The 23,255-nt window shown below is 41.1% G+C and overlaps 1 protein-coding gene across 1 annotated transcript in view; it reads right to left on the reverse strand.

The window, feature by feature from the left end:
* The window catches only part of NTRK2 (neurotrophic tyrosine kinase, receptor, type 2), a 189,161-nt gene that overhangs the window by 73,298 nt on the left and 92,608 nt on the right, over nucleotides 1-23,255 (reverse strand). Inside the window, exon 11 of the mRNA XM_009885845.1 lies at nucleotides 16,936-17,124. Coding sequence (XP_009884147.1) covers nucleotides 16,936-17,124 — 189 coding nt within the window. The remainder of the gene's footprint in view (nucleotides 1-16,935; nucleotides 17,125-23,255) is intronic.

Raw genomic sequence — 23,255 nt, forward strand, 5'->3', positions numbered from 1 at the left:
ATTGAAGATGTGTATTTTTCCATTTCAACATTTCAATTCAAAACTTGAGACCAAATTGAATCAAGTGCCCTCTGCTTTGACTTACATTCTGATTTTCAAGCAGAAAGTAATTTTGAAATGCTGAAATCTCCCATGGGAGGAAAATTCTATTTTTGAACAGCTTTACTTCTGTGCATTTAAAGTCTCAGCTATTAACCTGGAACTTTGGAGGGGGAGGAGTTGTACTGAAGATGGAATAATTCAGTAAAGGCTGCATTATTCTGGTTGTACCCTAGGACCTCCCTGTCTTGCTTTGCATTATGGTGGAGGAACCACTCTTTCAAGGCTATTGTCAGATGAAGAACTGGATGCCAATCTCATACAGAAGCCTATGCAGGATGTCTGCACATCAGCACATTGCTCCACTGATCATTTTCCTCATCCTTATCCAGAGGAAGCCAAATTTGATTCCCAAGAAACTTACTCAGTAAAATTAATGTATAAGTGGAAAGGATGCTGAGAATGGAAGTTGAAACTCAGCTTTAAGTATGGCAAAGTGGGAAGCAAGGTCTAACGAAGTTAGACAAGTTTGAACCAAAACCCAAGCACTGAATACAACTTACTTTTGACAATTTTACATCCTGATCTGAATGCTGTGAGTTAAAAGTAATTGCTCAGAAAATCTCTCCCACCCTCAACAAAGTGATAATCATCAAAGAGGGATTCTGCAATTTAATTCCTATGCTACTGCAAATACTCATTGATGTACAAATTCTTTGGAAGAGCAAAAGTTTTGCATAAAGCAGTATTTTTGTGCAAGAACCCATCATTTGGATTATGATGGGCTATCTCATCTACAGTAAGGTTAGTGCTGTTATATTAATATTTCTTAAAGAAAATCCACAGAATGGCTCTTCTGCTTTTCAGCAACCAATGCAAATCATGGTATCTCTTAAATATCCAGTTCCTTTGATAATCACAAGCACTGCTGTCACATTTCCCATATGCCAGCACCCTAACATTCTTTATCCCCATATCTCCAGCAGCCCAAGTACCAGCTGAGGCCTGGAAATGGAGAGTACAGACTGGTACAGAAATAAACGGTGACCCAGAAGAGCTTTTTTGCCCTTCAGCTGTCGTGTACTCTATTGATCCTTTCATACTCCCCAAAGATACAAGCCATTTTATAATTATGACCATAATGAAATGCCATCAGGGATTCAAGAGGTCTTCCCTCCTGAACATCTAGAGAAGCAATAAACACCGGTATAAAAGCTATAAAACCAAATCAACAAACGGTTAAAGCCACATATGCAAGGTCCTGCTATGCCAACCTCCAGTTCTCCTTACTGAGGTTCCAGAAGAGTGTGGATAAAATTCCCTTTCCAACACAACCCGGATATTCAATTAGTTGGCTGTCAGGATGAAATGCAGGGAAGAGGGAAAGCTCGATGAACACATCGGCCTAGTGAAAGGCAATTAAAAAGATCCTTAATCAAACACTGCTGCTTTTAACAAGTCAGGTAATGTATCAAAAACAAAGCCTACTTGCCCAAATCCTTTTGCTCTCTGAATCCAAATCCTGAAGTCATGCTGTCAGGGAGGGCAAAACCTAGGTAGAGGCTTTAATTGCTTGAACTTTGGAGCAGTACAGCTGCAAAATATTGGCTTAATTGGAGTAAATGACCAACAGGCCTACCCTTTTGTGTCTCTTATCTTTTATTTCCTTTTTCCTTCCCCACCCTCTCCTTCCTTCTCTTTGTCTGGGAGGGGGATATTTGTACACATCACTGTCTCACAGGGTGCCACTTCTTACTGGAGCCCTCTCTGGTTATTGCTTGGATACGTGCAAGTTGTGGGTTTTTTCGTATTTTCCCTGCAGTTTCCCTATTATCTAAGCATGGTTTATCTTTTTCATCTTTGTGATGTTGGTTCAGTTTTGTCCTGTGTGATTTGTTTTATTAGTAATTGTTTCTATTTATGATGCCGTGTGTACAACAGTGTCACCCTCAACAAAATGCCTGCTGGCTTAAACAACATCTAGAGATAAGAATATTTTCTTCACGTTTGCAACACAGGAGGTATTCCCTGCAGCAAAACCTGAGGACATACAGTGAATTCTGTCCATATAGAGCAGCTGCCTGTTAAAGGTAAGAAGCAAAATGTTAAAGAGTCTGCATTACCTTTCCTTTGTTTCATAATTTTGCTATAAGATAGTACCACATTAAGAGACTGAATATATTCGTGTACTTCATATATTTTGCATTCATGGGTACAGCATGCTTTTCTTAAGTCTTTACGCTACTTTTCCCTGATGCTTTGCTCCACCACCTTTCATTAAGTTGAAGAGGAGGGGAGAAGAAGCTTTCGTCTCTCTACGAATTAAACCATCACCTTCTGTGGGTCAGACTGAGTACTAGCTGCCCAAAAGTGTGATTTTGTTTACAGTCATCCTACTGCTTGCACAACTTAAACAACAACATACACCACAAATCTCAGAAATTCAGGTATATTGGGATGCAGAAATGCTTAGCTTGCGCAGTATTAAACGGCTCATTAATTTACTTAAAAGCAACAACCCAAAAGCTAATTCCAAATACTCTTGTCAGAGACAATGAGGTTAGATAAAGCTTGTTCCATCACAGAACCTGAGATACAAAGAAAACAGTGTTCGCTGGTTTTGGTTCAAATGTGTTCAAATGGCCTTCTTAGCCTGATTACCCAGAGAGTTAACATGCCATGCAAAACTACAGAAGTCCAGCTCAGCACTGGCACGGATTCTCAGAATCTGCCAGCAGAAAGCAGTGCAGGGAACACAGAGAAAAGCAGCTTATGAACACAAAGGGTTTATACCCGAGCTTGTAAAGTAGTATTTCCTTTTCCTATTATAAGAGCATGGAGAACAAGGAAAGATTTAAATCCAGGACTGCTATCTTTCCTTAGACTGGATTTCCATTTAAATAATTGCCCTTCTTTCTTAAAAATGAAAACTACCAGCATTGAGATATATTTCTGCAGCAGCCTTGTTCTTAGCACTTGTCTGAATTTGTCTTGTCTTTCTGAGGGGATACCCAAAAAAGCCATCTGTAAGAGAACAGAAATTCAGGGGACTATTCTGACACAACTTTTTTGCAGTCTGCTGCTGTAATTCTGTATCGTAGGGCAGACACTAGTCTCTCAGCCATCCAAATGTCTCCCAGCACAGCCTTTGGCTGCTAATCATGGAAGAATCAAAGTTTCAGGAAGACAGCTCTTGAGATGGTTTAGCTAATGAATAGTGTGGATTTTAACATGTATACTTGTGTATAGTATACCCACAGAGAAAGGTCAGAGAAAGCGTAACAAAATGTTTCTTAAAAGCTTTTATGGGCATTTGGATGGGACAACTGGTCTGATGAGGTCAAGAATTCACTGTGGGTGGGCACAGCCTTTTATATATGATGAAAAATAAATACCACACACTCAGGCAGATAGTCTGACCCAAGACTAGACCAAAACAAATAAAATTCAAAGATTTCTCTGTACACTTTCTCTCCACTATTAAGAAAAACACCCGATGCTTTTCTGTGCTTTTCCTGTAGAAAGTGCTCTACATATTTCTGTGTACATATTCTGTCACTAAACATGAGCTGCAAAGCTGAGATGGCAAAGCTGTCTTCTGTAGGAGCAATGAACACCTGTGTTCTTTGTTCAATCTTGAAACCGTCCTATCTTGCAGTCAAGAAAATTTACCAGTCCAAGATAAATCTCTTAACAGTTTGTTTAATGTTGCCATTTACCACAGTCCTGTTTCAGATGTTGAGGCCAAATTCAAAACACACAGAGATCAATAGGCTGGAAAGACTCATGTTGATTAAAATAGGAAATCAATTCTGGATTGTGCCTCTAGAGGAAAGCTATCGCTGAAAAATTGAAACTTCTCTCTTCCTCATTTCTGAAAGACATACTTTATTTTGCACTGTGTTAATTCCTCAGTGTGGTACAATTTCAGGATTCTCTAAAATGCTGCCATTAAAAGAGGTAAAAAATTGTAACTTTAAATTGCCATACAACATTGAGATAAACGTGCTGCATCAGAATGCATAATGCAAAAGGCTTCAATAATTTGGGAAATAGCCACCTTCTAGTAAAATAAGGATTTTTGCAAACAGCTGAATTCAGATGAACTTTGAGAAGGATTCACGGCATCTGCAAGGAAAGCAAAAGGCTTGTGCCTTCCTCTCCAGAAGCAAAAGCTAAGACAAAAAGGAAATACGCTATCCAAGAAGGACCATGTGAATTTTAGGCTTAAGTCTGTGCTCCTATACCACATCTTCAGCATGAGAACTGTGATTTACTGTGTCTGAAACCACACCTCACTGAAAACATGCACCTGATGTCTCCTCGCAGGGTTTGGCACAAGACTGAAAGGACCCTTCCAGCAAGGTTGAGTTGAACACAGAGCTTTTGGGCTTCATGTCTGATGCCTGCTGGGTCTGGCTGTGGCAGCTGAAGGGGTCCAGCCCATGAATCCAACCTCCCAAGTAGTGGCCAGAGAATTGATGTGATTTGAAGTCGAAGGCAGTTTACACCTGAAGACAGCCATGGGCTGTAGGAGCTGAAGGATGGCAAACTTGCCTCTGCCCTTCCCCTGCTGCAGAGGGGTGGGTAGCAGTCCCTTCTCCAGGCACCTTGTGAATGCGATGGGGGTTCACAGCCCTTTGGGCAGTACCAAAGGCTCACCCAGGTCATTACGTTGGGTGCAGGACACTAACGCACTTCTGATGATGCTAACACTGTTTCACGTCATTGCCTGCCAGGACAGATAAGCGTCAGCTCTCTGCTGCAATGGCTGGGGGTGCCAGCGAGCTGTGAGCCTCTGGCCTTTTAGCTGCTTCTGATCCCTCTTCTCTGCTCTCCTGATGCTGAGGGTTTGGCCGCAGGAGGATATAAATATGTTGCTGTAAATGTCAGGGAAGCTGCTACATACCATAGAGGGAATATCTGATGGTTTATTAGACAGGGCTAGTATTTAAAAAAGGATGTCAATCTTTATGTCACAGAGCATAAGCCAATCTCTACGTGTCCGAAGACATGGAAGAAATATACTCCTTAAGGCTTATTAGATACTTATTTGATGAAAGGTTTCTAATAGGTACAGTACCAGTCATTTTTAGGTACCAGAAAATTTACTACTGAGATCCACTGTAGAAATTTGTCCATTTCCGAACTGAGCAGATATGGTATGCAAAATGAGGTTAGGATTTACCAACAACAGGAAAAGCATTGCTGAACAATGATAACGCAGATCATTTTACTCTCACCTGATGATATAGCACCTTTGTGCGCTCCCCGTTGCACAAGGGAACTTCATGGACCGAAGTGTCACAAGTACATGACAACATGGACAGTCCTGGAAAGAGCAACCTTGCGTAACAGGGTACTTCCACTTCTAAATCAGAAGATGAAGCCCATAAGCTTCTGCCTTCTGCTTTACCACCCAAGAAGGAGCTTTTCAAGCTTTCTCACGCAGAGCTGGTCAATGCATTTCTGTCTGGAGGCATTCCCACTGCTATTCCAGTCTCAACAGCCTCTTGAGTGGAGACTGCAAATACTGCAAAACAGTTGCTTTTCTTCTGATGAGAATATAACAGGGACAAGACAAATCATGTCCTCTTGCACAAGCGGTCAGAGCAAATCAGTCATGTATTGTTCTTTCTTTGCCAAAGGCTGAGACTGAGGTCCTTTTGTTTCTTTTCCATTTGTTTCTCCCTTTTTCTGTTCCTCCCTACTTTGTGTGAGACATGTTCCCCTTGATGGGTATTGTTTTCAGCTATTTCTTTCTTTTTGTGAAGGCAGCCACAGGCCTTCCAAGCTGTGGGCACCAAAAAAATGAGAGCACATCCTTGAGAACAGCCTAAGAAATCAAATCTAAACAAATCCTAAGCAACGCTCAGAAATGAGAGGAGCTGTGTGGGAACGACTTCACTTCAGAAAGTTTCTAACTGAAACTGTAGCTCAAAGAAGTACTCATAATGGCAGCTGAAAATTCTGTCAAATCTGTATTTCCCTCAAAATGATACAAATTGGAGGTTGTTTGAAGCTACATTTGACTTCTCGCTATCCAGTCTTGGGAATAAATAACCATGTGAGAGAGACAACCAACTCTTTCCAGTGCTGTGGAAAACAAACCAAGATGGGAGGAGGGAAGAGGGGAAGGATGTGCTGCTGTGAAGATAGCTTTGCTTCCCATCTCCTTAACTCTGAGTCCAACCCTCCAGTACAACCTCTTGGATTCTCTTGGTGACTGAGAGCCTTTTCCTGCACCCTGCCACCTGTACAATTACTGACTTTCAACGGAGTTTCCAGCAGCCAGTTTTCAAAGGCATTTAGGTAGCTAAAGGCGAAGTAATCTTTTACTGGAATTGTCCAAAGTACTAAGCTGACTAATACTCTGATTTCTGTTGACCAGACTTTACACTTCCAAGACATTCAGGGGCTTTTTAGAAAACTAGTTAGTTGTTGATTTAGTACCTGAATGCCTTTGAGATGCTCCTTTAATGTGCTTAGCTGACATCTGAGAATGGAATTTAAATTCTCCAAATGCAGAAATTAAAAAAAAAATATCCCAAAGACATTATTAGTAATACAGAGATACATTGCAATTTAGAGAAACAGGCGATAACTGGTATACATACACCACATATTTTTTCTAAATGCAAACAATACCTCCATGCAATATGTTTTCCATTTAAATGTTTAAGTGCCCCCAAAAGCTAATGGGCAAGTCACCAGCCAGAGGTACTGCACAACTTCTCATCAACAGAAGTTTAACAATTTCAGACCTCATTGAAGGGGCTTGACTTAGGTTATTTGACACTTCTTTCCCCTGCAGGGGTTTTATACTTCAGTCACAGTGATTCCCCCCACAATCTGCAAATAATAGTCTTCAATTATTATGGGCATTGATGGGTTAGAGATAAGACCCATCAAGCATTCACCTCATACCAGATTTGTATGCCTCCTGACTTAATCCACATACTGGCTTTTGAAGAGTGATAACCTGTGCTCTGTGGAATGTCCTACTCAACCACAGGCTGAGAAATTCATATCAACCCTGATGGCTGGCGAACTACCGAGCTCGGGGTCTGCCTGTCTCTCCTTTCGCCCCTCAGTCATAGTCCCACTAAGCAGAGGTCCCTTTGGCATCCTCTGCAGAGAGAGCAGCTGGTACTGAAAGGTGCTCTCTCTTCTGTCCAAGAAATCAAAAGAAAACTAGCTTAAGGGAAAGTGAGGAAGGGAGGGCTCTAAAAGATGATCATAAAGATACGTTTCAGCAGTTGGGTTTTATTTACGTTAATTAATGATGGAAGCATGTTCCTGGAATCACCTACCTGTATAATCATATTTTCTAAATGAGTAAAAAATGCTGAGCTCAGGTATTTTACTATACAGAATATATGTCTAAACTAAAATGGCTATATTAATTAAACACCTTCCAGAGGAAAAAAAAAGAAACAACCTAGCCTTATCATTTTTACCCAACTGCTGTTGTGGAAAATGAGAAGCCTGTTGAGAGGTTTAATTAACAAGTTAAAGCTGAAAAGAATTATATGAAGACACATATATCACAGAATATTTCAGAATATTACCAACTGTGTTACTTTTATCTCTGACATTTTAAATGGCTGTCAGGTTCCACTTGCTGCTGGCCTACCCTATGCCCATAACACACGTGCAGCTAAGCCTGAGACAATGAGGAACTCCCCAGCAAAACCCTGCCAAAACCAAATCAAACATACCAAGTCAGCCTTATGAACCTCGGTGGCACTTTTGCTGGGAAAGGCTTCTCAAGACAGAATGATAATCGAACTGCATAGACCACAGAATAAAAAAGGTTTGGGAGATTGGCCACCCCAAAGCAGCTGATAAGCACTCCTGCTTGCAGGGGGAGACTGGGCAGGGGTGGGGAGCACGAGCTTTCCATATCCCATCCACATGGATCCACCACCAGTGGGGAAAGCACCTCTCTCGCAGCATCTGACAGCCAGAGCAGAAATGATGGAGGAAAGGGAGGGACAGAGCAGGTGAACTCCTGCTGGCCGCATGGGCTGCCATGCAAGCCAACACACCCTCCTTCATACACAGAAACATGTAAATAGGAGGGGCATGCATATATTCAGAGTGGGCGGTGGACCCTTCTGCCGTTCTGATGGCTCCAAGTATAATGTAACCTGTTGTCATCTGGGGCCACCCTGCACTGGGCAGATCTGCAAACTTGCAAAGCCAACCGCTTGGTCTCATCCAGGAGACAAACTGCTAAACCGCTCACAAAAGGCACAGTCTCAAAGCACTGACAGCCTTAATTCCTCAGAAACAGCTGCCACCAAGAGGTGTGAAGATGTTATATGCAGCTGAAAAACAACATGGCTCCCACTGCCACTGCAATAAATGCTACCCTGTCTTAACTGATGCTTATGGTGGACAACTGTGTTCCTGATCATCTTCTCCCAAACCTCATCTTTGGGTGAGCTTGAGCTCAGGGCTAACTGCATTTTACACACTCATGTTTCTTAGTAATGATGCACTTGCTGGGCAATGAACGCAAGAAAATTGCAAGTAGCATTTATGAAACAATTTTGGCTACAAAGTTATTTGACTTACTTCTGATTTTCCCATACTTCAGTATTTATTAGACTTGAAAAGTCTTATTTTGTTCTTATTTGTACTATCTTGCTTCCCTGGGATCTGTATTTCTTATTCAGCTGAAACTCGCACTCACACAAAGGAATAAATCCAAGGCCCAATCCTGCTCCCATGCTTAGGCTTATGATAAGGAGGTTTTCATGATGGATTACTTTTTTTTTTTTCCATTCAGCTTAAATATGAGTACTACTCACTTAACCTCTGTCATGTTATTTTCCAATTATGCTTTTACACGCATACACAGGTTTCTGTATATAAAATCAACTTCCACAGAACTTAGTATGCAGGACAGAGTCTGAAAAGCATAATGTAATCATTATAATATAAACAGCGCTGTTTGTCATTTATGTATTACTGATTTTGATGCATATTTTGGTGCCAAAATAGTGTACGTATTTCTGATACAGGTGTATTGTCAAATGTCAAACTGCATGTAGCGATGCCACTGAGATTACACCTACTAAAAGAGCACCATGTTGGGTTTTTTGATCTTGACTAATACCCTAATTGCACAGAACGCTTGCGCCATGTGCTTAATTTCACTTCATCTTCCATAAAGTCCTCAAGTGTGCTCTTCACAGGAAGCCCATGGTTGACTTGATGTTGACAGTGCATTTCAGTATTCTGCTGAAGAAGAACAGTGTGCTAATCTGAAGTCTACCTGACAAATTTACACAAGAAGGTGCACGCTCTACCTGAATTTTGACACTGGACACCTTCCTGAGAGTGCATGTTTCACACTGGCTTGCCTTGTGCTGTGTCTCTGTAGTTGAAATCGATATTTGGATCTTCATTGCTTAGATCTCCTTATAACATGCACTATTTAGCCAGATGTGTGTTTCATGTGCTGTATTTCCAGGTGATCAAACACTCACGCTATTTATAAATTAAAGATCAGAGTCCAAGCTGTTCTCTCTTACAGTTGCACTTCCACCATTTGGACTCTCAGAGCAAGCAGTTTACCGAATAATTCAGGTCACAGAATAACATTCTGTGTGACTAAATGAAAATATTTTGCTGAAAGCATGATTTCTTGCCTTTTTTATTAGATGTAAATGGACTTCATGGCCAAATCAAGACTGCAACAAAAGTAACTTCTGGGAGCAAAGTGATTCTATAGGTTCACCTCTACACTAAATGTGGAAATATTCCTTTTTTTTCCAGTTTTGAATTTTTAAGGCGGTAGAAACCCATGCTTTCCAAGTTGAAGGCTGCTGCCTTTGGGAGAGTTTCTTCCATCTGGTTGGAAAACAAAAGAAATGCAGGTCTGCTCAGTCTCAGAATGAGCAGCAGGAGTTAAAAAATCTAATTTCTCATGAATTTATTTATTCCCTGTTACATTTTATTTGTTGGCAAAGGAAATATGTGACCACATTACTGGGAAAAGTATCTGAGACTCAATATGCTACGGTCTGGGAGATAAATCTCTTGCCCAGTTTACAAAAGTCAAATGCAACTAATGAAATACAACACCAATGTATATCGCTGACATTTCTGACGTGTATGACTTGATAAACAATTGCAAAGACACACATTTTAAATGGTGACTGCAATCAGGGATTAAAACATGCAATCAAACTACAAAAGCATTTAGTCAAGATGATAAAATATACCTTCATGTATCTCTGTATCTGTATTCAGCCAATCTCTCTCATACATTTACCTAGTCAATAAAATATCTCCAGAGGAAAGCACACAATGGGAACGGGACAAGCAGTAAATACAATATGTATATTCCTCCTTGCAATCTCAACCTCATCCATGTTCGGCTTGCAGCATGTAAAGCTTTTTGGTTTTCAGCATCCGAGGATGCTAAGTGAGTACCCTGTTAAGCCTCCCAACCTCTGAATCCCAACTACCAATGAATATCAAGACTGGCAAGTTCAGCTTGGACACTGAGGATTTTCCTCTCAGTCTGGATTTCACTACGATTGATCAGTTTTGCCCCTCTGCATACTGGCTGTTGAGCTCATGGTGCCTTTTATAGGAAAATTATCTGCTTACAATTTTTCAGCTCTGCAAACTTTGTGAGTTAATGGAAAATCCCCAGGCTTACGTCTTAGCTGGCTAAGAAACCACTACAGCAGCCTTCCTTTTGTGGTCACTCAGATATAAAAGCCTTTCAAAAGAGATGGAAATGCTGTTTCTCTTGGGAGACCCTTCTTCTGTGCACAGGGACCAACTCAGTCTATTTTTTACCCTGTAACGTGTGTCAAACATTACCCCTATTCCTCAAAACTGTAGGAGAGTGTAGGGTGACAGATACAACCTGGAATATGCCATAATTTGTTAGGTGGGAAATAAAGTCAAATAGAGATTGCCTGCTGCAGGCAGTCTGCTCATTGTGCATTGCTGTCTTCTACAGGACACCGTGTGTGAAGGGTGAGCAGCACGCAGAAATGAACAAATCCACTGCTCTGGGTCAGAGGCCTGGCAGATCCCTGCAGCGCAGAGGCTTTCTTGGTGAATTTTCCTTTTTGCCTGTAGCTTTCATATCACCAGACTCTCACGTCTCTGCTCTGCGGTGAGAGCCCACACACCCAGCGAGGAAACATGTGCTGTGGCCAGGATCCGCTATGGGACTCCTGGGGCAAAGATGCCTGAGAAATACACACCGGGTGCCCACATCCCCTCCTTCTGTTGAACCTGCCCTGGAAATACAGACAACTACTTCTTTTTTCATATCAAATGGCCTGTTGCTAGTGACGCAAGGGTTGGGGAGAAGGTTGTCAGCCTACTCCAAAATGAAGAGAAACCAGTCTGCCATGTGGAGTGTGAGTGCTCAGAGCCATGGAAACAACTGGGTATTGAACTACAAATAGTTCTGTCCTTCCACAAACAGCCCCGGAGATGAAAAGTAACTCAGCAGTTCCCAATATCTGGCTTCTGCTCTCTGCAGTGGCAGTGCTAGGGCCATCTCCCCAAGCTGGCAGCATGACCCTCACAGGCTGCTGCCATGCTTAAATGCTCACAAATCATGAAACTGAGTTTAAAAAGAATCAGAATGTAATGAACAGAAGAAAAACAAATCCAGACATCTTTTTTTTTTTTTTTTTCCTGTTTCCTCAGCCTCCTGGGGTCTGGCTTACATTCTCTAGCTTTTCTTCATAATTTTTTTTCATTCTAAAATGAAGTCTGACATCATCACAAGACCCCAAGACCTATGGCTTTAAAGAGAAAAGTCCAGTACTGTGGGAGTCATGATAAAATGATAAGGATACCACTCCTATTTCTTTTCTCCCTTAAAAGTCATTCAAGAAGGTGGTGGACTGAGGCAGAGCATTGCTGCAACTTTCCTGCCTAACAGGAACAACCAAAATCTCACTATGTATATGTTAAAAAGAAATCTATAGTCTTTTCTTTAGAACAAGGAAAGTCAGAAAAAGACCGAGATCACCTTCAACTAAATGGTGTAACAATCCCTAAAATGTAAATGTAAATCTGTAAACATAAATTGAAAAGCTCAGCGTTCAAAATGGGATAGAAGAGGGATGCTTTCAAAACTTCTGCCTTTAATATTACTATCACACATGCAACTAGCAATTTTACTGTGGAACTGGAGCTATAGACTGTAAATTCATTTTTTCAGGTCAGAAAAATAAATCAAAATTAATTCACAAAAATTATTTCTACCAACTTGTAATTAGCTTCAGACTTTCCCTAACACAGGCCAACTGGAAGTACAATAATAAATATCTAAACCAGACATTCACACTCCTGTACTTGAAGGAACACAATCCCAAACTGCAGAAAAATAGACTAAACAGTAAGACTATCTCATGAACATACCCACATTTCCCATATGAAAGCCACCATCCTCACCACATCAGCTGAAACACAATGTCTATATTTATGGCCAGCCACTGAAAACATCTTGCCATTAAACCATCCAGTGGCTAATCAACAAGCCTGCCCAGTACACTATTTTCCATCATTGATAATATCTTTAGTACGGATTAGCTGGGAAGTGCAAACTGATGTCAGTGCAGCTGCTATTTATCCACACAAGGTGGCCTGAAACCTGGAGCTTGCAAACCTCTCCATGAAAGGGCAAAGCTCCAGCCTTCCTTTAAGTTGCACCTAAACAGCCACAGTGACTTCATGGGGTGGGGGTTACTGGGGTGATATTCAGAGAATAATTTGATTTCCAAAATCCCCAAACCACCTGCAAGCAGATTCTTACGCAAGTTCTGCCCTGACAGTCTCATCTTGAGCACTTCCACTGACATTTATGCAAGTCCTCTACTCAGGTTTTGGTTTTCACATTGCTATCAGCACAGCAGTATTACTTACTGACTGCATTTCCACCATTATTCATGGAAATGTGACAGCGATATGGTCCAAGCCCTGGGCTGAAAGCTAAGTGATGAATGAAGAAAGTCCATAGTTGTTTACAGGGAAAATGGCTTTGTTTCTTCCGTTCTGTTTCCACAGGCCTGGTAGGGTCTGTTGGCAACTTTAGTAATTTCTGTGCAGAGATGTAGAGTAATTTTTGAAATATCATGGTATTAATGAAAATACCAAATAGCTTAGGGGCTGTGACAGCTCATAAGATTAGCAAAGCTAACCATCTAGCAATAGTTAGCATCTGTGCCCACAAGGTATATCATCCAGTTGATTTCAGGCGACAAAAATCTTTGCAGGGTTTGCCATCCATGCACCTGGTGAAGTTGCTTCACTACGAAGTTATGGCCCAATTTTCAACAGCAATAACTGAATACTGTTGGTAATTCCCAGGCAAGAGGTTTGCAGGATGACGCTAATACAGCACAACCTGGTTTATAATGACTTAAGCACAAAGAGCATTTCACCATGTCCAGGCTGCGGGCTCCCTCTCACACATCTGAAATCAGAGTTGCCACTGTTAGCCAAGTACTGCCAAAGAGGAAATACCTTTAGATTTCACACAAAAAGGAACCAAGAAGTCTGGTATGTGTCTGAAACATGTCTGTGCACCACAGACTGTAAACTTTCAAGGTGGAAATATTCAAGATGTTGGAGTGGCAGATGAGCCCACCAGCCAACAGCAACCAAGGATACATGGCAGGGAAAGGAAAAGCCAGGAGTGCTGGGATAGGGTGTCGGACGGACAAGTGCTGAAGAAGCATCAGTGGGATTGCTGACGAGGAAAATGAGTAGCTAAGATGATAAGCAGCTGGACTAAGCTGATACTTGGAAGTATCAGCCAAACCCAGTTAGAAGATGAAAAGTAATTTTCTACCATTATGTCAACTAAAGGTACAGATAAGCATTTGTGCTGAAACCTGGGACAGAAATTCAGTCCTTCTGAGTGATGACTGGAACTCGACCCCTCAAGTCGATGAGTCTTTGGTCTTCATCAGTTTGCTTTCCCACCTTGAAAGCCACCTCTCAAGAGGAGGAAATGCTATAACTTTAGCCTGAGACTGACTCTTTAGAGGCTATCGGTCTTCAGGATTTAGCGTTCAGTAGCAAAAGTACCGATTTACTGGATGAATGGAATTTCAAACTAAATTGATCACAATTGACTTACAAATTTTCTTTTAAATACACACACTTCTAAAACTTTACAATGGAGCTTGATACACTGTATTCAGAAATGGTTATCTGTAGACAAGTCAAAATAAGGCTTAAGTAAATAACAAAAAAGAAACTCCACTTGCTACTCAGAGCAGACAGACTCCTTTAACTTCTGTGAAAACTGCAATATGATCTGCATACAGTTTCACCTAGCTCAAAGTCTCACCTCCCTCCACAGACCAATATACGCTAAATACATAAGAATCCTTTCCAGCATGACTGTCAGTGATTGCTGTGTTTAATGTTAGCAGACAATGGAACTTAGACCAGATAGGAAATAAACACAAATGTTAATTATCTTGCTGGAGATGAGAAACCAGATGACATCTGGAGCTGGCATTATTGTAAACAGGAAAAAGGTATGAGAGCTGCTTAGCTTAGAGGTTTATAAATACCAGATATACACATCAGGAGGAGGTTGGCAGGTTAAGAAAGGACAAGAGCAGCTCTGTAACAATAAACGAGTGAGAGAGACAGAAAGAGCGTATGTGAAATTATTTATGGGAAGACCATTTTTGTCTGAGACAATTTTAATTACGCTCTTTATTGGACAGATGCTTAATGTGGTAGGAGAAATCTGCCTTGGCTTATACAGTGCCACAGTTTACCTGATTCTCTCTGCTAAAGCAACAAAAACACAAAGACTGAGACCACCATGGCAATGTGGCAGAATGCAGAGCATCAGCCCCACAAACCTCCCGAGAGCATCATAGCAAAATCTTGAGCTGCATCCTGCAAGCATTTATGCACCAACTGAACTTCACGTACTGTGATTAATTTCCCTGACACCATATGGGTTTCATTGCGGCACACAAAACCAAACACAGACACGTATTTTTAGGATCAGGACCTACTTAGCACAAGTCAGTGGTGATTTAATGTGTCTGTACTTAATGTGCAGCTTACGAAATGTGAGAGAATTCTGTGTTTTGGTACAGTTTGGGTTTTCCCTCAGAACAGCATGTATGTTGTTTCAACATTAATGCTGAAAGTTAAATACTCTGTAGTCACTGATGTTTATTTAAACCATTATAATGCTGTCTAATGCAGCTCGGAACGGAGGTACAGTAGCCTCATATTTAAAAGCACGGCCTTTTATATAACATTAGAGAGCTCCAGTGGGCATGTTGCCCATTTCTGATTCCCTTGCGGCTTCTGTTCTTCACAGGAATTAATATTCTAATCAGAATGCATCTGTGTAACATTTTCCTTGTGCTGATCAAGTATCAGCAATTTAGTGATTACCTTATGCATCCCACTGCATATACTAGGTCAGATTATTCAAATATCCTTTGGTAGAAGAGATAATGGGGCATTTCTGATCACAATATAGTGCCACACAAAAAAAGCTATGGTAAGAGCAAACATCAGGGATGTACAATAAACAGGCAGAAAAAGACCTTCCATTGCATTGCAGGAACATCTTCTGTGGATTGTGCTTAGTGCAGCAATCTAGAGGTAGATGAGCATTAATATTCACAAGATACGTAGGTAGTCCAGCATCAGCCTTTGCAACCTTAGAGGTCATGCAGATGCATATGCATGCATGCCCTTGTGCAGAGGTCAAGAAAGATTCCTATTATGGCATTTAAGCTTTGCAAAGTTAGAGGCAAAGGTTTCTGACCTCAGCAGTAAGCCCATAGCCTACAGTTTGTCCTATGAAGCAGTATCATTCAGGGTAGGATACAGACAGGATGTAGAGTCCCTTTATTGCAAGCCCAATGCTCACCGGCTGTACTGGGAATCTCCAGAATGACTTCCCAGAGAAACAGTTCAGACTTCCAGTGATACTTCAGAAATGTATGTACATTCACACACACACACACAAAAAAAAAAAAAAAAAAAAAAGAGGAAAAAAGAGGCAGGAACAACCTTCTCTGAAACACTTTAAGACCTTAATGTACTGATGAAAAATAGTAAGCAGTGCAGTTACTATTAATCACAATATCCTTCAGGTACTTTTCCAGTTACCTGCTTCAATGCTAATCACTGTTTCAAAAACCAACGCTTCAGATGTCTAATTCTAAAACTGTTAATAGGTTTGAAGAGTAGCAGCTGAAGTTAGGGATACTCAATTTTTTAACTATGCATAATTGTATTTTTTCACATTTCACCTGCTTCTAACTGAACATGAAAGAATTTGTATGTGACTTTTATTGTCCATCATGCAACCTTCTGCTCTACTTTTAAATATTCCACATCTTTTCTGGCTGTAGAGGTTGAATTATGCAATGAAATTAAAAGAACTGCAGTTTAAACCCTTATCATCCTTATAACTTTACAATTATTCAGATTGCAAAGTTAGGTTATGCTCATTGCCAATACAATCAATTTAAAAGCAGTGCGTATGTAACAATACTGACTTCTGCTTCTGACCCAGGATTTGTTTTCTCGCAAGAACACATTCAGTGCACAGGACCGGCCAAAGACCACTGAAATCAATGGAAAGGCTACCAGTGACTTGGATGGAATGTGGATAGGGCTTTGAGTGTAACACTGCTGACTTCCTTGACTCATCACAAGGGCTGAATTTGGCTTTGACAGATGTAAAGCGGTTCATCCCATGTACCTTTAGCAAATTGCACACATTTTAACCCCACCCTTCCACTCCCAGGAATTTAGAGCATTTTGTTCTGCTAGCTCTGTTAAGGAGCCCCAGCACTTGCACAGGTAAAATGAATTACTGAAACACATACAATTGTTAGTACTTACAGGTGTCTGGCTTGAGTTGACTGTTGGTAATTCCAAAATACTGGGGATTTTCGATGACAGGAATCTTCGTCATCCCAATGATGACTGCGTCAGGACCCCCCTCAGAAGAAGATGGAGTGTTACTGCCATTTGAGATGTGGTGGAGGGGACTGGCTGAATCGTCATCATTGCTGATAACCGAAGAAGGACCTAGAGTTAGAAACAAAGATTTTCTTGTAACTCAGTACATGGTTCCCTTCCCTCAGCAAATTCCTTTTTTTTTTTGGATCAATTTGTCCTCCATCCGCAGAGTCAACACCTCGCTTTGTGTGCCTTGTTGACCTTACCTCAGGAATTTTCTATGTCTGGGTTCAGATGGAGAACAGTGGGTTTTTTCCATTAGGAGCTGGAATGTGAAGCAAATTTTTGTACTGGTAGATCACCTAGAATACATCAGTGTCCAGCATAGCCTGTCACTGGGAAAGATCTCCAAATCTGTTGAACTCCTGTCATTCTCAGAAATAAGCTATGAAATACACATTAACTTTTTTGCCTTATGCCCTACTTGGATCACACAGCAATAATCGCCAAAAATCTGGGGAATGCCTGCCCTCCCTTTAAGGTGACATTATAACAAGACAAAAGACACGCAGGAGATGGACTCATCCTGATGTGGCAAGGTGGTAATTTCTGAAAGACAACATGGTTGAGAGCCAAAATCCAAGGAATAATTTCAACAGTCACAACAGTGGAGCAGATGCTGTGAAGAGCAGTGGGTAAAACACATTCCCACCCCACAGCAAAATCTGGGGCCATTGCAGAGGGGCTCATCCAGCCCAGGGGAACATCTCACTGGAGCCCCCACCCATCCCTGAGTCTAGTAACCTTCTAGAAAGAGGTCTGTTTTGATCGGTAATTCAGTGACCGTTTTTGTTTTGTTTTCACTCAGTGCTTTATATTTTAAACTGAGATAAAATATTGTAAATGGGTAAAAAAAATCCTGCTTAGCATAGTGTCCCACTTCTGTGAGCTGCAGGGGCCTTTAATCTAACAGTGAGATTAACATAGATAACACTTGAACTCTTGCCATCTAACCCTGCCATTTAAATTCCACATTACCTCTTCCAGTTTACATCCAGTATTCAAGGAAAACCAAAATTGCCATCTAGCAGCAACAACTTTTTGCCTAATCTGCCCACTGAAGACACAGAAGAGATCACACATGTCATGTGTCACTTCATTCTCCATCCATTTTAGCCAGGTGTTTTGGAGCAGCATTCACATCTTCTAATCTTAACAATCAAAAGACGATGCTGGGAACAGACAGAAAAATTAGCCTTCTGGAAGTGCCTATCCTGGAACTGCATCCTCAGGTGACACCTGCATTTAGCCCATAGGCAGCTGTGACAAGTGGGGCAAATGTCCCCCCAAAGAAGGGGGCAGCAGAGAGGACCTTGAGGACAATCAAAAGCTGTGTTTACTCCAAGCTGCCTGTCACCCCGTTGCAATATGCTGGAGCCCTAGGCTGAGTTTTAGGTTGGACAGAAGAAAGAGCGCAAAGGCAAGACAGAGCTGAGTAACGCGCCACATAGACGGTATCTGTGTCTGCAGGAGAGACAGGCAATGCAAAAAGAGAGAATGGGGACCAGCAGCAGGTCCTGTAGACACATCATTGAAGACGTGAGAGAAGAAGGGCAGGATCCACCCTGGCACACACGCAATTAAGGAACAAGATGAGTACTAAGATAGTCCCAGACACAGCAGCCAAGAAAGGGCAGCTTTAAGGAATAGAAACTCTTACTATTTTGTGGCTCACCGTATCATTAACAAAAACACTTTATCATTACATGGCATGGCTCACAGGAATAAAACTTAATAATTTGGCATGTGGCTATTAAATCCTAGCTTTAGAGAATCAAGTGTACTCCCACCCCTGTCCTGCTTTCCCTTCTCCCCAGTTGGCTTAATGGTGCATGAGGGAAATGTTCTCATAGTTTGAAAAAACACTTTCCTCCTTAGCCTGAAACATTAGAGGTAATTTTTCAAATACCTTGCACTTCACTGGAAAGTCACTGTTGACAAATGTAAGTGAAGCCTAGATCTCTGCAATTTATCAAGTGAAATACTAATACCAAGGCTGGTTTTGTCATTACTGATCAACCAGATCCTCAAAAGATTGATTCGACTAGGAAAGCTGCCAGGATTAAGAGGTTTTGGTAAAGATTTTGCTAATGAAGTGCAGAGTTGAACAAACTGTGGGAAAGGGTCCCTCAGACGGCACACAAGATACTTACATGAAGTCATGACACATTTTTCAGGTGTATGAGAGTTGTGTGCAGTGGCATTAGAGTGCTAACTCATTTAAAACTGCATTCAATTTTTTCTAGACACCATCCTTATATCTCTAAACTTTCTGAGTATCAAGCTAATGGCTCCAAAAAGCAGGCTGACAAATACACATTTTCTTGGGAAAATAAAGTCCTTTTATACTAATACAGCTTTGGTATGAGGGTCAAATCCCTTCTTTTACAGCTAATGGGCAAATTCTCTTGGCTCTGTAATTTAATAGAGTCATGTCTCTTAAGTTCTTTCCAGCCCTGCTGTTCTCTGCTGCATAGGAGGAAGCTCTTTTGTCATTGTTTGCTTTGACCACACATGCAGTGATGGCAGGGAAAAGTGACCATTACACATTTCTAGATGTTAAAGTGGGCTAATGAATAGAAACTCTTTCTGTTCATCAAATCATTTCTGCACTACTCCAAGACCCAATTTTGTACAATGAACTATTTTTTCAATCAGCATAAACCGCAAAGTGCTGCAGGTGAAAAGTAGACAATTGTTCTATAAATCTATTTACTCCATTAGGCTAACTGGTAAAACCTAGTCTTCTGTGTGGTATGAAGCAGGATCCAAGTGTATTCAGCTCTCTGATGTAGGTGAGGAAAGCCTGGAAAATTAGGTGATTTCCAAAGCAATTCCTGGCAGTATGAAATAGTTTAAGAAAAATTCAACTCTGGGAACTTTGCACTGTGTTATTTTGTGATCTCTCTCACTTACTAGCAACTAATCAGCTAATGCAATGGTCTTTGGAAGTGGTTGTTTGGTTTCAAAAATCCTGTTTCCTGTATGCTTCTTCTCTACCTCAGACACTGAGAACTCAACGGATGGAAATTTTTGTGTATTAGAGGCAGCTGAGTTGACATCCTTTCAAACTTCTCCTTTGCTGGGACCTTTTCATCAGCATGAGCAAACTGGTGCATAAACTGTTTCCACACTTGCTTATTTGCTAGACTATCCACTTACCATAAAGTTACATTTCATTTTTTGAATACAGTAAGTCACATTACACTTGCAGGCCAGCACGGAAGCTGGCTATGACTGATATTCTAGTAATGCAAAACCATTTTGTGGGATGCAAGATGAGGCCATCACCTGTGCTGACAAGAAGCTAGAGCTGCCCTTTTCTGAATATGCACTGAGCTTCAATTGCAGGGTAATTTCTTAAAGCACCTTAAAGTGTGGTTTCATCCAGATGAGATGGGGTCACTGAATTACTTGTCAAAGGCAGAACGAGTATGACAATTACCTTCAGTCACCCATTACCGATTCTGTTTTTTATAAAATCTGTTGCTGGTTACACACCTGAAATCTGAAAATTTTAGACAAAACATCATTGGTGAGAGTAACATGGGTTGTCGATAGCCATTAGCTACTGCCAAAAGCTGACTCACAGTCACATTGAGCTTTTAAGAAAACTTCAGGGGCCTTCTCCAACTTCAAATGTGCTGCCCAACATCTTCACTTGATTTCATTTTTAGACCATTAAGAAGATAGAAGCTGGAGTCAGGTGAGAAATGGTAGCCTGCCTTGGAGAAGAAACATGAGAGCTATAGACTGCAGAGCTGAATTTCTCCTCTCTCCTCTCTTTGATGTTGAGCTAAAAACTTGTCCATTCTGCATCACCTAGTCCCAAGAAAAAACCCTTCTGTGTACAGCTCTCTGAAAAAGTGGTGATATGTAAGAAAACCATTACATTTGAAACTCACAAGCTATAATAAAGCCAAAATATCTCCCACCTCTTTGATATATGGTACGGGGAGAGGCGGAAACAGCAAACTTCTCTTACTTTTCTTTCCCACAGAAAACTGGAAACAATCAAACACTGCTGGATTGGTGTCATGGTTTCTCTTCACTAGTGCCAGCACCGCTCCCTGAAATACTTGTGGGTTATGCTTCTGTGTTACCTCTTGAACGGTGCATCTCTGCACTGCCCCTGACCTCGGTGGTGCCACCAAATGTGAGTTTCCTCAGCTTTAGAAAAAAAACAAACCAAACCAAAACTATTTTCAAGGTGTGCTGCTATTTCTGGCCAGGAGAAGGAGTTTCATGATTATAAAATACAGCCTTTCCTGCTGCTTCTATCGCCATCAGAGTTAATGCAGTTTTAGCATGCATGGTACCAAGACCTATCTACACTGCTATTTGTTGAGTCTACTTTTCACTTTGCATTATTTCAGACTTTTAAGTAGCTGGCTGTGGCAACACATCTGACTACAGGCTGCCACTGGAATAATCCACATGACCTTCCTGTGTATCAAAGTACAGAAAAAGTCCCAAAGTGAGTAACAGCATGAGTCAGCTAAGCAGGCTCAAGGGGGAAAAAAAAAAAAGGGAAAAAAAAAGAAAGAAAAAATAAAGGAGAGGCTCTCAAATGCAGAATTTGAAAGAACATACAGGTTTTGTTTGCACCTGCCATGGTCTTACAAGCACATATACTCAGACTTTAGTTTAGGTGGTCACAAATGAGCACTGTGTCCACCTACTTCTCCCTCCACCTACTGTGTCAAAGACAAGCAATCTACTCTGCACGTTTGCTCTCCAAGCTCTAACAAGATCTCTTGGAGGCCACGATATCCTGCATCCGCCTCGCAACAAACTTCTATGCGTCACATATCACTCCAATCATCCCTGAAGTCACTACTCATGGTTCAGGCACACTGGGAAACAATAGGAGCAATAATTATCAAAAAACCCCAGTTGATTTTAGCTTTGTGGTTAGAGCTGTGTAGTTACAAGGATGCATCTGCTTAGTCAAGTGTTACAAGGCAACTCAGGTAAAGTGGATTGTTTATAGAGATGATTTTGTGCTGTGATGCCTTAATAACCATGGCTCCTTCCCTGAAAAATTATGTTCACTGCCAGGAAGATTTCTCAACTGACCTTGCGCTAGCATTGTCTCTTCTTACTTCCTCTAGGAACAGGGACCAGCCTGTGCCAGGGCATGGTAATAGCATACCATCAAGTCAAAAGCAGGACAGGAAGCGCATGTCACATCAGTCAGCATCACCTCTGCTAAATTTTGAGGCCATACTGAATCTTCTCTATTTTCCTTTTGGAACGGGTGCATTTTTTCACTAGTTAAACACCTTATTCTGAAAAAGTGATTACACAAGATTTCTTTTCCTATGAGACTCCCATATTTGCTGTAGATTCTAAGTTCTTTTCTGAATTATTAAAATGTAAGTTTTATGCTGCAGCAAGAGCAGACATTCCTTTTTTCCTGTTATCAAGCTAGGAAACAGCCTTCTTACCAGAACAGACATCTTTTCAGCTTAACTCTTGAATAACTATCTTATCTTTCACTCCTTCTGGAAGACAACGTATCAATCACAGCTTGGCACACTTTTTTCTGACTAAGGTGCCCTAAGTTTTACTCTGAATATTCCTTTGCATTCCTAAGTTCAACAACTGTATGCAACTGTGATATCGGATCATGTTTATGCAATTCTATTAGACTGGATAAGAGAGCCCAGCATAATAGAAAGTAATGCAATTACAAAGACATTATTTTGTATTATTGGTCTTTTAAAATACTGCATGCTGAATACAGGGAATTGAATTAAACGGCATAAATAGAACACAACGAAAAAATTCAAAGCCAGCTGAATAAGCTTCCCAAAGAGAAACCAGTTTAGTCTCACTTTGCTGGGTGGAGCTGTTCAAAGTCAAGTCAGATTCTTCTGCAAATCTAGAGTGGGCTTATTAAAATTATGGTCTTTGCTTTGCAGCTGCTGATGTTTTTAATGAGGGAAAGTTCAAGGCAAGGTGCTCCTATGCTTTCTCAGCAGTTCAGCTGTGTGGAGCAATAGCATTTCTTGCCTCTCCCCATGTTCCAACCAACCCTTCTTGTCTCGTATCCCCATCCCTGCCAGCTCCCCAGAAAACAGCCATTAGTCTTAGCCTCAGTGAAGTCATGTCACCGTCACACTGTCACACTCAGTTGCCAAATGAGTATTATGGGGTTTTGTTTGTGGTGGAGACAACACAAGAATAAGATCACT

Source organism: Charadrius vociferus, unplaced genomic scaffold (genome assembly GCF_000708025.1).
Source record: "Charadrius vociferus isolate BGI_N301 unplaced genomic scaffold, ASM70802v2 scaffold235, whole genome shotgun sequence".
Lineage (NCBI taxonomy): Eukaryota > Metazoa > Chordata > Aves > Charadriiformes > Charadriidae > Charadrius > Charadrius vociferus.